General features: G+C 42.6%; 1 protein-coding gene across 1 annotated transcript in view; it reads left to right on the top strand.

Moving 5' to 3' along the window:
- cpamd8 (C3 and PZP like alpha-2-macroglobulin domain containing 8) overlaps positions 1-13,718 on the top strand; it is a 101,073-nt gene that overhangs the window by 72,266 nt on the left and 15,089 nt on the right. Inside the window, exons 32-34 of the mRNA XM_048614006.1 lie at positions 3,533-3,607; positions 6,065-6,170; positions 7,521-7,631. Coding sequence (XP_048469963.1) covers positions 3,533-3,607; positions 6,065-6,170; positions 7,521-7,631 — 292 coding nt within the window. The remainder of the gene's footprint in view (positions 1-3,532; positions 3,608-6,064; positions 6,171-7,520; positions 7,632-13,718) is intronic.

Here is a 13,718-nt window from a genome sequence, read left to right as displayed (position 1 = left end):
CAGAGATTTAGTTGAAATATTCAAAGTCACGAGAAACTGTTTTCACAGGCAGGAGGATCTGTTACCAGGAGAAGATAGATTTAAGTTAATTGGGAAAAGAACAAAAGGGGAAATTAGGGATCTTTTCTTTCAAACAGTGAGTTGTTGTGAAACTTAAAGCTTAAGACTCTTAATCTGAATGAACAGAGCATTTGTAATAAGAGTGATGAGCTGATGGCACACTATCTGAAAGGGTAGTGGAAGTGATTTCAGTAATAATATGCAAGAAGACTTTGATAAATATCTGAATGGGAGCAGGAAGTGGGACTAATTGAAGAGTTCTTTCAAAGAGCCAGTACTAATAAGATGGGCCAAATGTCCTCCTGTGCTGTGAGATTCTGTGATTTTAAGCATGAAAGTAGATGTTAAGCCTCTGGATAACCTTCCTGGAAAACGTGGGTGCACAGTTTAAACCTGATGATCTTCACTCGAGCAAGGTTTTTACAAGTCACTGTAGTCACAGAGGACTGCTGTCTCATTAGAGACAGATGATTGGTGGTAGGTTAACCTGAGGATTGTCTGCTCTTAGTTATTAATTTTCCAGTTCTATCCTCTCAAGGGTTCCACACTTATTTTACCAACTGTTTTGTATATATATCAAAGCTCTTCCAATTTGTTTTCATATTTCTTGCCAATTTACTTTCATAATCAATTTCCTCCTTTTATATTTGTTTTTTAGTCATCCACTGCTGGTTCCTAAAACAAAAATACCCAATCTTCTGGTCTCCCACTAGTTTTTGATTGGATAATCTCCTTGACTACCTTCGTTGACCATGTTGTTCATCCTTCTCATTGAGTCTTTCTTTTTGACTGGAATAAATTTTTGCTGCTTGTTATGAAATATTCACTCACCTACTGACCTTTCCCTTAATCTCTTTTCCCAACCCACGTTACACAACTCTTTCTTCAGACCGCTGTAATTGTCCTTATTTAAGTTGAGAACACTGGTTTGAGACCTGAGTTGCTCTCCCTCAAACTGAATTTGAAAAATGTTGTGATCGCTAACCACTAGAGGATTCTTAACCACAAAATCTCCTATTAATCCTATCTCATATACATTACTAAATCTAAAATAACCTGTTCCTGGATGGGTTCTGCAATGTACTGCTCTAAGAAACAATCCCTGATTCAATCTACAAATTCGTCTTCCATGTTACCCCCAGCCCAGCTGATTTGTCCAGTCAATATGCAGATTAAAATCATCCATGACCATTGTAGTTCCCCCTTTTACACACCTCCATTATTTCCCAAAGTTTACTTGGTTCTACAGTGAGGCAACTGTTCAGTAGCCTACAGGTAACCTCCACTCATGACTTCTTTCCCTTGCTATTCCTTATTTCCAATAAATTCAACTGATTCCACGTCATGATCTACTGCACCTGTATCCCTACTCACCATCTCACTGACAATCCTTCACTAACAAAGCTATCTCACTTCCTTTTCCTTCTTGTCTATTCTTCAGTGATTCTGAATACCGTTGAATATTGAGTTCCCAGTCTTGGTCACCCTGTAACCATGTCTGTAGTAGCGATCAAGTCATGTTAATTTTTTCCTATTTGTGCCATCAGCTTATCTTTCTTATTACAAACGCTCTGTTCATTCAGATTAAGAGTCTTAAGTTTTCATCATTTGACTCACTCTGCTTCTAATTTTTGCTGCACTCTTCTGCTTAAATATTTTCTACCCATTTGTATCGCACTTTAATTATCGTTTGCCTCCTCACTACCCTGCACCTCTGCTCTTGTTTCTATCTGATTTTTAATACTTCCCTTCAGTTGGACCCTCCATGCCACAAATTAGTTTATCGCCCTACATACAATTCCAGGACACTGGTCATGGGTCAAATGAAGCCTATCCCAGTAAAACAGGGCTGTCTCCCCAGTACTGGTGCCAGTGCCGCATAAGTCGGAACCTGTTTCTCCCAAACTAATGTTTGAGCCTGCTATTTACTTCTTTAATCTTACTTACCGATTTGCACATTGCTCAGATGGTAGTCCAGAGATTATTACCTTTGGAGATAGCAAGAACTGCAGATGCTAGAGTCAGAGTCAATACAGTGTGGAGTTGGAGGAACACAGGGTGTAAACCTGAAACATCAACTTTCCTGTTCCTCTGATGCTGCCTGACTTGCTGTGTTCCTCCAGCTCCACACTATTGATTATTACCTTTGAGGTTTTGCTTTTTAATTTAGCCCTGGGCTATTTGTAATAACTCAGCAAAATCTCTTTCCTATACTACGCATTTGTCGATACCTACATAGACTACAATAAATGGATTCTTCCTCTCTCACTCTAAGAAGAGAAGGAAAGCACTTATTCAATCTTGTGGTTCACCCTGGTGCTATTGAACCGTGTTTCTCCAATTCTTTTCTCTTTTCCACCTTCAACATCCAGGTCTTGTCTGTCTGTATTTTAAGAGGAAGAATTTAAGAAGGAATAGAGTTTAAATTTAGGAATTATAAATTAACTATTTACATTTCCTAATTGCAGTTGGCTAAGAGACAATTTGTTTGGAATATACAGTTATTTTCTTGTTAAGTACAGGGATGAGTTAAGTACCCGATGAGTTTTTTTTAGACCTGAGTTCATCAGTCAGGTCTGCTGCAAAATTTGGATAGTTTGATTAAATCTTTCACATTTGTGACAACTCTGAGACGAATGGGGCTTGATTTCCCGTGCACTACCCCAGTGGGTGGTGACGCTGTGTCCCCATTTATAATGGGAGCTGCCAATGTAAGTTTTGTAGTAAGTAGTGGAGGTGCTGCAGAGTTCCCAGCACCAGGAGAGAGAGTGATAGTTTTTTTTCAAAGGCGCTGTGAGCATCTAATCTGTACCTTTGAGTCATCTAAATTTCACACATGGGCCTTAACCTCTCAACCCAACTTATTGTTTGAAGAAAAGATTTTTAAGATTAAACACTAAATTAAAGTTGATTTAAATCATCATTTCCCTTTATCTAAGGAAAGACAGACTGGCAATGGAGGCTCACCAGGCTAATACCAGGTATGGAGGAAACCACCTTATGAGAGGTTAAGTAAATTGTGCCGGTACTCACTGGAGTTTAGAAGACTGGGAGGTGATCTTATTGATACATACAAGACTCTGAGGGAACTTGACAGGATAGATGTGGAAAGATTGCCTCCCCTTGTGGTAGAATCTAGGGCCAGAGGGCAAAATCTCAGAGTAAGACACAGATGAGGAAGGAGTTTCTTTGGTCAGAAGATAGTGAATCTGTGGAATTTTTACCAAGAAGACTATTGAAACTGGGTCATTAAATATATTCAAGGCAGAGAGAGAGAGAGATTTTTAGTCAGTAGGGAATCGCAGGTTATAGGGAAAAGGCAGGAAAGTGGTTTTGAGGACTATCAGATCAGTCATGATAGTACTGAATGGTGGAGCAGACCTTGATGGACTGATTGGCCTCTTTCTGCTTCTATGCCTTATAGGCTTATGTCTAAATGAGAGAAATGTAACCAAACTTTCTGTTTTCACAGCTGCTCCTGGGTAAACAGATTGAACTAAAACGATATGAAGTGGATGGAAGGAAAGTTCTGTTTTACTTTGATGAGGTAAGAGAGAAATTTTCTAAAAAATACGTAAATAAAATAACCACATTGCTAGCAAGGATCTTAGGAAGAGACCTAGACGTTCAGATGCATAGTTCCTTGAAAGTGGGTGCTGAAGAAGGCATTTGGTACACTTGCCTTCATTGGTCAGAACATTGATTAAGGAGTTGGTTTGTCATGTTATGGCTGTACAGGACATTAGGGAGGCCACTTTTAAAATACTGCTTACAATTTAGGCTGCCTTTCTGTAAGAAGGATGTTGTTAAACTTGAGGGATTGCAGGAAAGATTTACAAGAATGTTGCTGGGACTGGAGGGTTTGAGATTTAAGGAGAGGTTCAGTTGGCTGGGGTTTTTCCCTGGAGCATCGGAGGCTGAGGGGTGACCTTATAGAGGTTTACAAAATCATGAGGGGCATAGATAGGGTTAAAAACCAAGGTCTTATCCTTAGGGTAAGGGAGACTAAAACTAGCAGGGGCATAGGTTTAAGGTGACAGGGAAAGATTTAAAAGAACCTAAGAGGTAACTTTTTCATGCAGAGGGTGATGTTTGTCTGGAACAAGCTGCCAGAGGAAGTGGTGGAGGCTGGTACAATTACAACATTTAAAAGGCATCTGGATGGGTACATGAATAGGAAGGGTTTAGAGGGATATGGGCCAAATGCTGGCAATGGGACTTGGTCAGATTGGAATGTCCGGTCGGTGTGACGGATTTGGACCAAAGGGTCCGTTTTCCATGCTGTAATACTCTATGACCCTGTGTCCTGAGTCAGCCTGATCTCACCAGGACTAAGTGAGTTAAAATCAACACACCATTCAGCTAGTCCAGACTGTGTTTGGCATTTCCTTACAAACAAGCAGAATTTTATTCCTGGACAACAGACCCTATTCCTACATTCCTTTATCCCTTGTCCTTCAGTGACTGAAATAACCTTTTCTTCAATGTTGACCTGATCTCTGTTTGCATCATTGCTATCCTGGACAACTCGTTTTCTCTCCACCATCATAGATGTTTCAAGTGAAGAGAGGACAGTGGCAAGTCTTCCTACTGTCACCACAATTGTTCAATCTGTGCATGGAACGAATATTCAGAGAATTAGACATATTTCCAAGGGTAAAAATTAGAGACTAGAACATACATTTCCAATAAAGAAAACAAAGAACTGCAGATACTGGAAATCTGAAATGAAAACAGAAATAGCTGGAGAAACTCAGCAGGTCTTGCAGCATCTGTGCAGAGAAAGCGGAGTGAATGTTTCAGGTCAGTTTTGAGTTCTGAAGAAAAGACCCAAAATATTAACTCTGCTTTCTCTGCACAGATGCTGCCAGACCTGCTGAGTTTCTCCAGCAATTTCTATAAATTTGCAATATTCTGACAATGTAGAGCTACTTATGGAATCAGAAGTGGCCCTGAAAATATTGTAGATAAAATACAACCTGGAAGTTTAGAGTACAGATTGAGACCAAACACCAAAAAGCCGCACAATGGGAGTTGGAAGGAATGAGTGATGGTTGAAGTAGATGGTATCGCACTCAAACCAGTCAATAAGTTTGTCCAGTTGGGACCAAATAATAACAGATAATCGCAGATGAGATGCAGAAGTTAGAAGAAGGATAGGGATAGTAACTTTGTGACGAAGAAGGATGTGGTTAACACAAACCCGAGCTTGTAACAATGAGTAAGTCATCAGATGTAATCTTGTTCCCACTTCCCAGTCTGCCTCAGAAACCTGGGCAATAAAGAAAGATCTTTGGAAGGAAATTGAGGCCTTCAAAATGTGAATTCTAAGATATCTATATATAGACCATACGACCATTTTGTGTCTTCCCAGACAGTTTATTTTTTCTTTTGGGGAAGGATTCTCGCGATGACTATCTGCCCTTTTGAACCACATCATGAACGTTCCATGACCAACAAGACCTGCCATTGGACTAGAGCCCAAAGCTTCTGGCCCAGAGGTAGGGGCAATACCCTCCATACATGACAAATAAAGAGATGCTTCAAAGTGCAAGACAAAAATACTCTCAAAAAGTGTTGTTCAAAAGAGAAAGCATCAATATTTCAACTGTTTGATTAGAACTGAAACAGGCAGCAGGAAAAGGTATTTACCTGGGCACAGTTAGATGACCAATGCCAGGATGGTTGCAGACGGGCTGTGGGGGTGCGTGAGTGTGGCACAGGTCAGATAGGTATGGCACCAAGAAAGCAGGTCTCCTGGCAGGTGGGAGCAGCAGTAAAAACTACCACTGAATCAAATTATCTAGTTGTTGTTTTATTGCTGCTTGTGGGATCTTGCGGTGTGCAAATTAGTTGTCATGTTTCCTATCTAAGGACTGGCAAGTGCTTTGAGATATTATGGTTATAAAAGATGCTGTAGAAGTGTAAGTTTTTTAATTCATTCATTCAATGTGAAATTAGGTAGAACGTGGACCTCCTAATTGTCTCCCACTCTCTTGTTCAGATTCCAAGCCAGTGTATGACCTGTGTCATGTTCTATGCGTACCGGGAATATATCATCGGGAAGACTGCTCCTGTCCCGGTCAAAGTGTATGACTACTATGAGCCAGGTAGGTTCATGCAGCTTATACACAGGGTGGATCTCTTGGTAGGGGTCTCCATGAATTGAAAATTAATCCTCACGACAAAGCTTCCAGCAATTCTGCAGGAAAATCATAAGGGGTGTTTAAATTGTTGCCTAGTGATACAATATTTGTTTAGTTTAAAGAAAACACTATTTGGAAAGGGAGACGTTGTTTGACTGGCAACCAAGTATCATCCAATTGGCTAAGGAAGACTGTGTTTTCATTCTGGCTTGCTGTAGGAAGGTAGTACAGTGAGGATGAGCATGAACAGTATCCAGTGTGGGGAGGGGCGAGCCACCTGATGAAAGACTGCACCCAGACAGAGTGAGCAACTGTTAACCAGTGTATCTTGGCGAGTGTGATATTGGTAATTGGAATGGATTTGGGACTCAGTGTGAACGGTCCAGCAAACAATGACGACACTTTGCAGCAGCTAACAGCTGCTGACTCCCTGCAAGACCCCTGCCTGGCCATGGGAAATCAAGGACACAAACTTTCTCACCTTCTCAAGCACTTTTTCTTCGTAAAATGTGCTGGAAATATGGTCTGGGATCCGCCGATCATATAAAATAGAGCTACTTCACATATTGACCTGAAGCGACGAAAAGTTCCGTAATATCAAAAATTTAGGAATTATGCCAAAAAGGTCTTATTTTCTAAAGTAAATGATTTGTTCTGTCGCAGAGATTATATCTGGAACCATTTGCTTCTGTCACAGTCTTTCTGACAGTTCACACACAACTGGTAGAGTAGGAACTCAGCTAAATCTTACACAGCGTGATCCCAGACACAACCCACTGGACTGTGCATGACTTTGGGGCCTGACATTTTAACCAGTGATCTGCATTTTAATCTGCAGAGTCAGGCAGTACTTTTACATGTGGTGCTCCGATTTGGACAAATTAGATCTTCCAGACCCAGAGTTTAACAAATTACAGACAGCACATGAATGAAGGAAAAGGTTGTTAGTGAAAAGGGAGCAGCTTATCATTGTGAGTTAATAACAAAGAACTTAAACGGGTTTCAAGAAAGAACTGAACAGTTTCTAGTCAATAAATGGGAACCTTTTCTTTCACAAAACACTAAAGTTAGACCTGGAGATTTCAGTGGGGGGAGTAGCAGGGGGTACTGTGTATGGTAGCACTTTCTGCTTTGAACTACTTGGATCTCTTACTATATGGAGGGTCAAGAAGAGCACTTTGGGAGATCACTCCATTAACACATTAAGTTGTTAATGATCTAGTCTGTGCAGTGCTGTGCTGGGGCCTGTGGGCTGTCTGTATGGGTGAAACACATCAACATGTAGATGAGGATGTGCTGTTCTTGCTCCTACAGCATTTGAGGCAACCCGCTTTTACAATGTGAGTGAAATGAGTCCTCTGGCTCGTGAGCTGTGTGACGGGACGACCTGTAACGAGGTAGAAAGCTCAGCCAATCAGTGGATAGGTATGTATTCAAACCTGATCGAGAATTCAAGAACTATGGCCCGAAAGGTCTTGTTTCCAAGAAAATAATTTATTCTCAGAGCCAAAGGGAGGCAAATGCTATTTCTGTGTCCGCAATGACTTGCTGTAGTGCATCTAAAGAGCATGAACATTACATCCTTGGTGTGTTGTGAAGCAGTAGATATTGATTCCATTGGAGGAGTCTCGGTCAAATTCTTCAGCACAGAGGGCTATCAGTGCTGGGTCATTGAATAAATTCAAGGCTGAGATAACCAGATTTTTAATCAGGAAGGGAGTCAAGGGTTATGGAGAAAAACAGGAAAGTGGAGGAGGAGTATCAGCCACGATCTCATTAAATGGCAGACCAGACTGAATGGCCTACTTCTGCTCCTATGTGTTGATTTTAAGGTTTTATAGTTTAATGAATTGTTTTGCTCCAGAGCTGTTGTTCCACCTGTCCAGGTGAATGGAGAATATCCATCCCATTCCTGATTTTGGAGACGGTGAAGGAATTGGGGATAGCAGGTGAGGCTCCACCCAATCTCCTTTCTGTATTGTTCTTGTCGATGTGGTGCAATAGGGACATAGGAGCAGGAGAAGGCCAGTCAGCCCTCAAACCTGCTCTGCCACTCTAGTTCAAGCTGATCATCCAATCAAAGCCATATTCCTGTGCGATGCCTATTTCCTTTGATGTCATTAGGAGCTAGAAATCTATCGATCCATCTTCAATTTATTTAATGACTGATCTTCCACAGTCTCTGGGGTCGAGAATCCGAAGGAGGCACCACCACTGAATGAAACGTTTGCTCCTCATCTCACTCTGAGTGGCAAGTCCCTCATCCTGAGACTGTGTTGTCTGGTTCAGGGCTTGCCAGCTGGGAGAAACATCCCTTCTGAATCTACCCTTTAGAGAGCCGATAGAATCCTTACAGTGCGGAAGCAGGCCCAGGCCCTTCGGCCCAAGTCCACACTGACCCTCCAAAGACCATCCCACCCAGACCCATTTTCCTACCCTTTTTCCCTGTAACCTACCTAATCTACACATCCCTAAACACTATAGGCAATTTAGCATGGCCAATCCACCTACTGTGGAAATCTTTGGACTGTGGGAGGAAACGGAGCATCTGGCGGAAACCCATGCAGTCACAGGTAGAACGTGCAAACTTTACGCAGATTGTCGTCCAAGGTAGGAATCGAACCTGTGCCCCTGGCGCTGTGAGGCAGCAGTGCTAACCACTGAGTCACCATGCCACCCCAAAGTGAGGAAGGCCTTCGTCTCTGCATAGTTTCGAACCACCAATCTCCTGGTTACCAGCCGCATGTGCTAATCTATTGTGGCACAGAGATAGCCCTCTTATGATTCTATAAAATTTCATTGAGATCGACATGTTTGGACCAGTTCATGTCTCGGTCTGTTCAAACCCCCAAACTGTTCATGATGTGTCAGTGTAGGGCCATTTGGCTCTGATGGTGCAGATGTCAGTCAAGGGAATGTTGTTGGATGTATTCTTCATCAAGTAGTCATCAGCTGGTCCTGGAGTAGCAGGAGCTGTACTCACCATTTCAGGTTTGTCTGTTGACTGCATCATGATGAAAGGAATTGTGAATGCAGCTGCAGTCTAAAGGTATCAATTAACAAGCACAGTCTATGGGGTTCTTGTGGCACAGTGGTACCGCCCCCACCTGTGGGCTAGGAGTCCCAGATTCAAGTCCCACCCACACCAGCAATGCATAGTAACATCTCTGAACAGGCTGATTAGAAAATATCTACATTTTGGGGCTGCAAAATCCCAGGTTCAAGTCACACCCACCTGAGACATATATCTCAACATGTCTGAACAGCTTGATTAGAATATCCATCCCTACTAACCCTAGATGAATTTTAGTATTAAAAAGCCCCCGTAAATTACAGTTAAATCTTAATGAAAAATGGAAAAAAAAAACCCAGTTCTGGGCTTTATAACAGTGGGAAAGTCATTGATGAAGCAGTTAGAGATGGTTCATCTGAAGGTCCTTCTTTATCTGCTTCCTTTGCCATTACTGATGGGGTCCATTCCGTTTTCTCCTTTAATTGAACTTTGCAGAGTTTTCCTTACAGCTGGCAGATTTTTTAGAGGTTGTTCAGCTTCAAACATGTTTTGTAGGACACCAAAAATGGGAGAAATAGCCGGGCTTTTCTGAGAGAAAGAGAGAGAGAGATGGGTGAACTGGTTGGGTTTTTTTTTGTGGCAATCTAGAAGCTTTTCAATTTCCTTCCTTCTGATGTCAGCCCATAAATTTCTAGATTTATTCAATTTCACAATGTATCCAGGTGGTATTTGAACTCAGTGACTGAATACTATACCCATAGTTAAGATGGTGTAAAGTTAGAATCTATCACTTGGACTTTTGGAGGTCTCTTTTTTTCAGATAACGCAATAAAGCAAGGCCTTTTCTGCTATCTAAGGTGAATCTAAAAAGATCCCACAGACGCTCATGTCCTGAGTTAATATTTAATACCTCAACCATCACTACTAAAAACAAATGACCTGGCTGTTTGTAAGAGCTTGCTGCACATAAAATGACTGTTGTGCCTCCAATATTGCAAGAAAGACTACATCTTTCATTTGTCAAAAAGTATTTTGGAGCATTGTATTTGTAAACGCCTACACCACCAAGTCTGTGCAAACTGTATCTCGAATATTGGGCATGGAATAAGTTTCAAGAATGTCAAACCCATCCTTGGAATTGCTGTCCCTTAGCTGCTGGTTTCAGGCAACTGACTGCAAACAAACACAAGACCAGAAATTAGAATTATCTGGACCTCTTGCAGATAAAGTTGAATCCAATTTGTACTGCAGCCCCCTCCCCAACTAATTGCTGGTCATCCCATATGCACGGCAACTACAGTTAGGGCTTAAGTCCTTGTGGATCTCTAAAGTGCTCTGTGTTCATAACTACTCAGGTAAATGGCACCTCCACTTGGCTGAGAGTATAATTACAGCGTGACAAGTTTACATGCACAGTTAGTATTGGAAATGTGAACAAAGGACTTTTATCGGAAGAAATGTACTGATTCTAGTCCATTGACAATCAGTGCACTTTGACACAGTGGCAGACTCACAGCCCTGTCCCCCACAACCCTCCTGGGCTCCTGATAGTGAGCACATGTCTGGGAATGGGCCTCTGTGCAGCTGCAGAAAATTCATGATGAAGCCTAGTTAAAGCTGAGCAAAAGGGAAGTTTGTACTATCTGCCCAATCCCACCCACCCCCCACCTTCTCTAATCATTGCCTGAAGATCTTGGTAAACAAGTCAGGCTGCTCCTGTACAGACCTGTTCCCTGAATCCATTGATAATTTACAGCTAGTCTCCTTGAGCAGCAAGCTGTCAAACCAGACCCCTCTCAGCATGTTACAGCCTGAAGGCAGTGTCTCACTGAGAGATTCATTTACAAGGCAGGCTCGGACCTCCTGATCACAGGTAGTTTATAGCGTAGCCTGGTGATGTTTTGTGGTATTCTGGTTTCTTTTAAACTTACCTCGTAGCTGTCAACTGGGAACTAATGAAACACAGTGCTTTTATAATAACTACAAATTACTGCTGGCCTGTCTACAACTGCCAGCAGTTGCTTCAAACCCTACAGTTAGAACATGGCATTGTTGCAGAATGAAAGGGGCATTCATTTTGAAACAAACTCATTAAATTCACAATAAAAGCACAATGTGGTCTTCAGTCCTCAGGCCCCCTTCCCCAGTAGTCAGTGCACACTGGCCCCAACCTGTGATACCGGGCAGCATGGTCCAGGCTTAATGCATCAACGTTCCTCCCTCTGGCATTTTTGTTAGTTCGCAAAGACAAAGAGGTCCAGATTCCAGTTGTCAGCCTTGTCAGGGACAGCACCCTGGCTATGGGTACAAGCCAAACATCAGAGACTTGGGGCATGTAACCCAGTGCAGTACTGAATAAGTGTGCATCGATAGCAGTGACACCTATCTGTTGAGATGCTACCCTAAGGTCTTGTCTGCCCCTTCAGTTGGATGGAGGAGAACAGCACGGGGTGTTTCTAGTCTCTTGACCAATATTTAGTTATAGAGTCATATAGCATGGAAACAGACCCTTCGGCCCAACTTGTCCGTGCCAACCAGGTTTCCTAAACTGAACTAGTCCCATTTCCTACATTTGTCCCATATCCCTCTAAATGTTTCCTATCCATGTACCTGTCCAAATGTCTTTTAAATGTTGTAATTGTACTCGCCAGATCATTGTCAGGCATCTGCTCATGAGAATCTTACTGAGCACTTATTGACTGGCACAATTATGTTAAAATTGTTGCTAAGTTTCAAAAAGTGGTTTGTTGGCTGTGAAGTGCTTTGGAGTGTCCTGCAGTTGTCATAGGTGCTATTGAAATGCAAAATCTTTCGGTCTCCTTTGTGCTGGCAGTTCTCTGAGTGCTCAGTGGGACGTGGTGAGTTGAATCAGCCAGGGTTCCAGTTCCTAATCTGTGCCCAGTGACCTTCAGCCCCCCTCCTAATGGTGGGGGTGCAGGATGAGTTTCTGCTCTGCTGTCTGCAGTACACTGGTCCAGCGAGAATAGGCACTTACCAAAGTCCTGGTGGATTCAGCCTCACCTTCCAATCAAACCAACAACAATATCTTACATTTATATTGCGCGTTTAATACAGGGAAATGTCCTGAAATGCTTCTCAGGCATGTTCTAAGACAGCATTCATTGCTAATCTACCACAGGAAATGAAGGACATTATCAAAGAGGTAGATTTAGCCAAAAAGAGGTGCTTTTAAAGAACTGTTTTAAATGGGGAGAGACTGAGACAGAAAGGATTAAGGAGGGAATTCCAGAGCTTGGGACCCAAGCAGCAGCAGGCACAGCTACCAGCAGTGGGACCATTAAATTCAGCAATGCTCAGAATTGGAAGGAACACTAACCTCACAGAGTTGTGGGACTAGAGGGGCAAACAGAGTAGGCAGGGCGTGGGGCCTCAGTAGGATTTGGAAGTAAAGATGAGAATTTTCAAATTAAAGTTTTGTCAGTGGTGGGGCGGGGGGGGCGGGGGGGTAGTGCAGGTCAGCGAGTACAGGCCTGGGGTGGGCTTAACGGGATTTGTTTCATGCAGCAGAGGGAGGGGTCTCTAGAAATTAAGTGCATTCCTTGGTAAGTGAGCTGTCACGCACCTTAATCTCTTCTGGAGGGTCAGAGTCAAAGCAAGTCAGTGCCGGGCAGTGCTGACTGCAGCTGCCCCAGTGATGTAACCAAGAAACTTTAGTTAGGTTTTAGAAATGCCCCTTGGGCATAATATAACAGTTCCTGTTGGCATGGCAACGGCACTGCTCATAATAAAAGAATCAACAAATACTCTCTCTTGCAACCTCGAGATTTCCATCACCAATTGCTAACATCTTTAAAACAGACAGACATTTCATTCCCTCTTGTATTGCATCTCCAACAGCACCTTCCAAACCGATAGCCACTTCCATCTAGAAGGACAAGGGCAGCCAATACATGGGAACACTACCCCCTGCAAATTGCCCTCCAAGCCACTTGCCATCCTGATTTGGAAATATATCACCGGTCCTTCAGTGTCACTGGGTCAAAATCCTGGAATTCCCTCCCTAAGGGCATAATGGGTCAACCTACAGTACATGAACTGCAGCAGTTCGAAAATGCAGCTAAGATCTCTTTCATGAGGGCACAGGCAATAAACCCTGGCCTGGTCAGTGACACCAGTGTCTCACAAATGAATAAAACAAAGCCGCAAGATGGAGGTACTGACCTTGGAGGAGATGCAGAGCAGATTCAGCAGAATGACACTGGGTTCTTAAGGGTTACATGACAAGCGGAACGGCCTGTTCTTGTATTCCCTCGAGTCAAAAAGATTAAGGGAAGATCTAAACAAGGGGTTTAGGTTTAAATTAGAACCAGGTCATTAGAGATGATGTCAGTCAAAGAGGAGTGGAAATCTGGAACTTTTTCCCCTTTCCCACACACGCGTAAACCAAAAAGCTGTGGATGGGTGGAGGGGCGTTTGAGATTTGCAGCTTTCATAACTGCGAAAGAGAGATTTTTGTTGGATAAAATATTAAAGCCACA

The sequence above is a fragment of the Rhincodon typus genome, chromosome 29 (assembly GCF_021869965.1).
Source record: "Rhincodon typus isolate 14 chromosome 29, sRhiTyp1.1, whole genome shotgun sequence".
Taxonomy (NCBI): Eukaryota; Metazoa; Chordata; class Chondrichthyes; order Orectolobiformes; family Rhincodontidae; genus Rhincodon; species Rhincodon typus.
The sequence above is the reverse complement of the archived record's forward strand: the minus strand, read 5'-3'. Positions and strand labels throughout refer to the sequence as shown.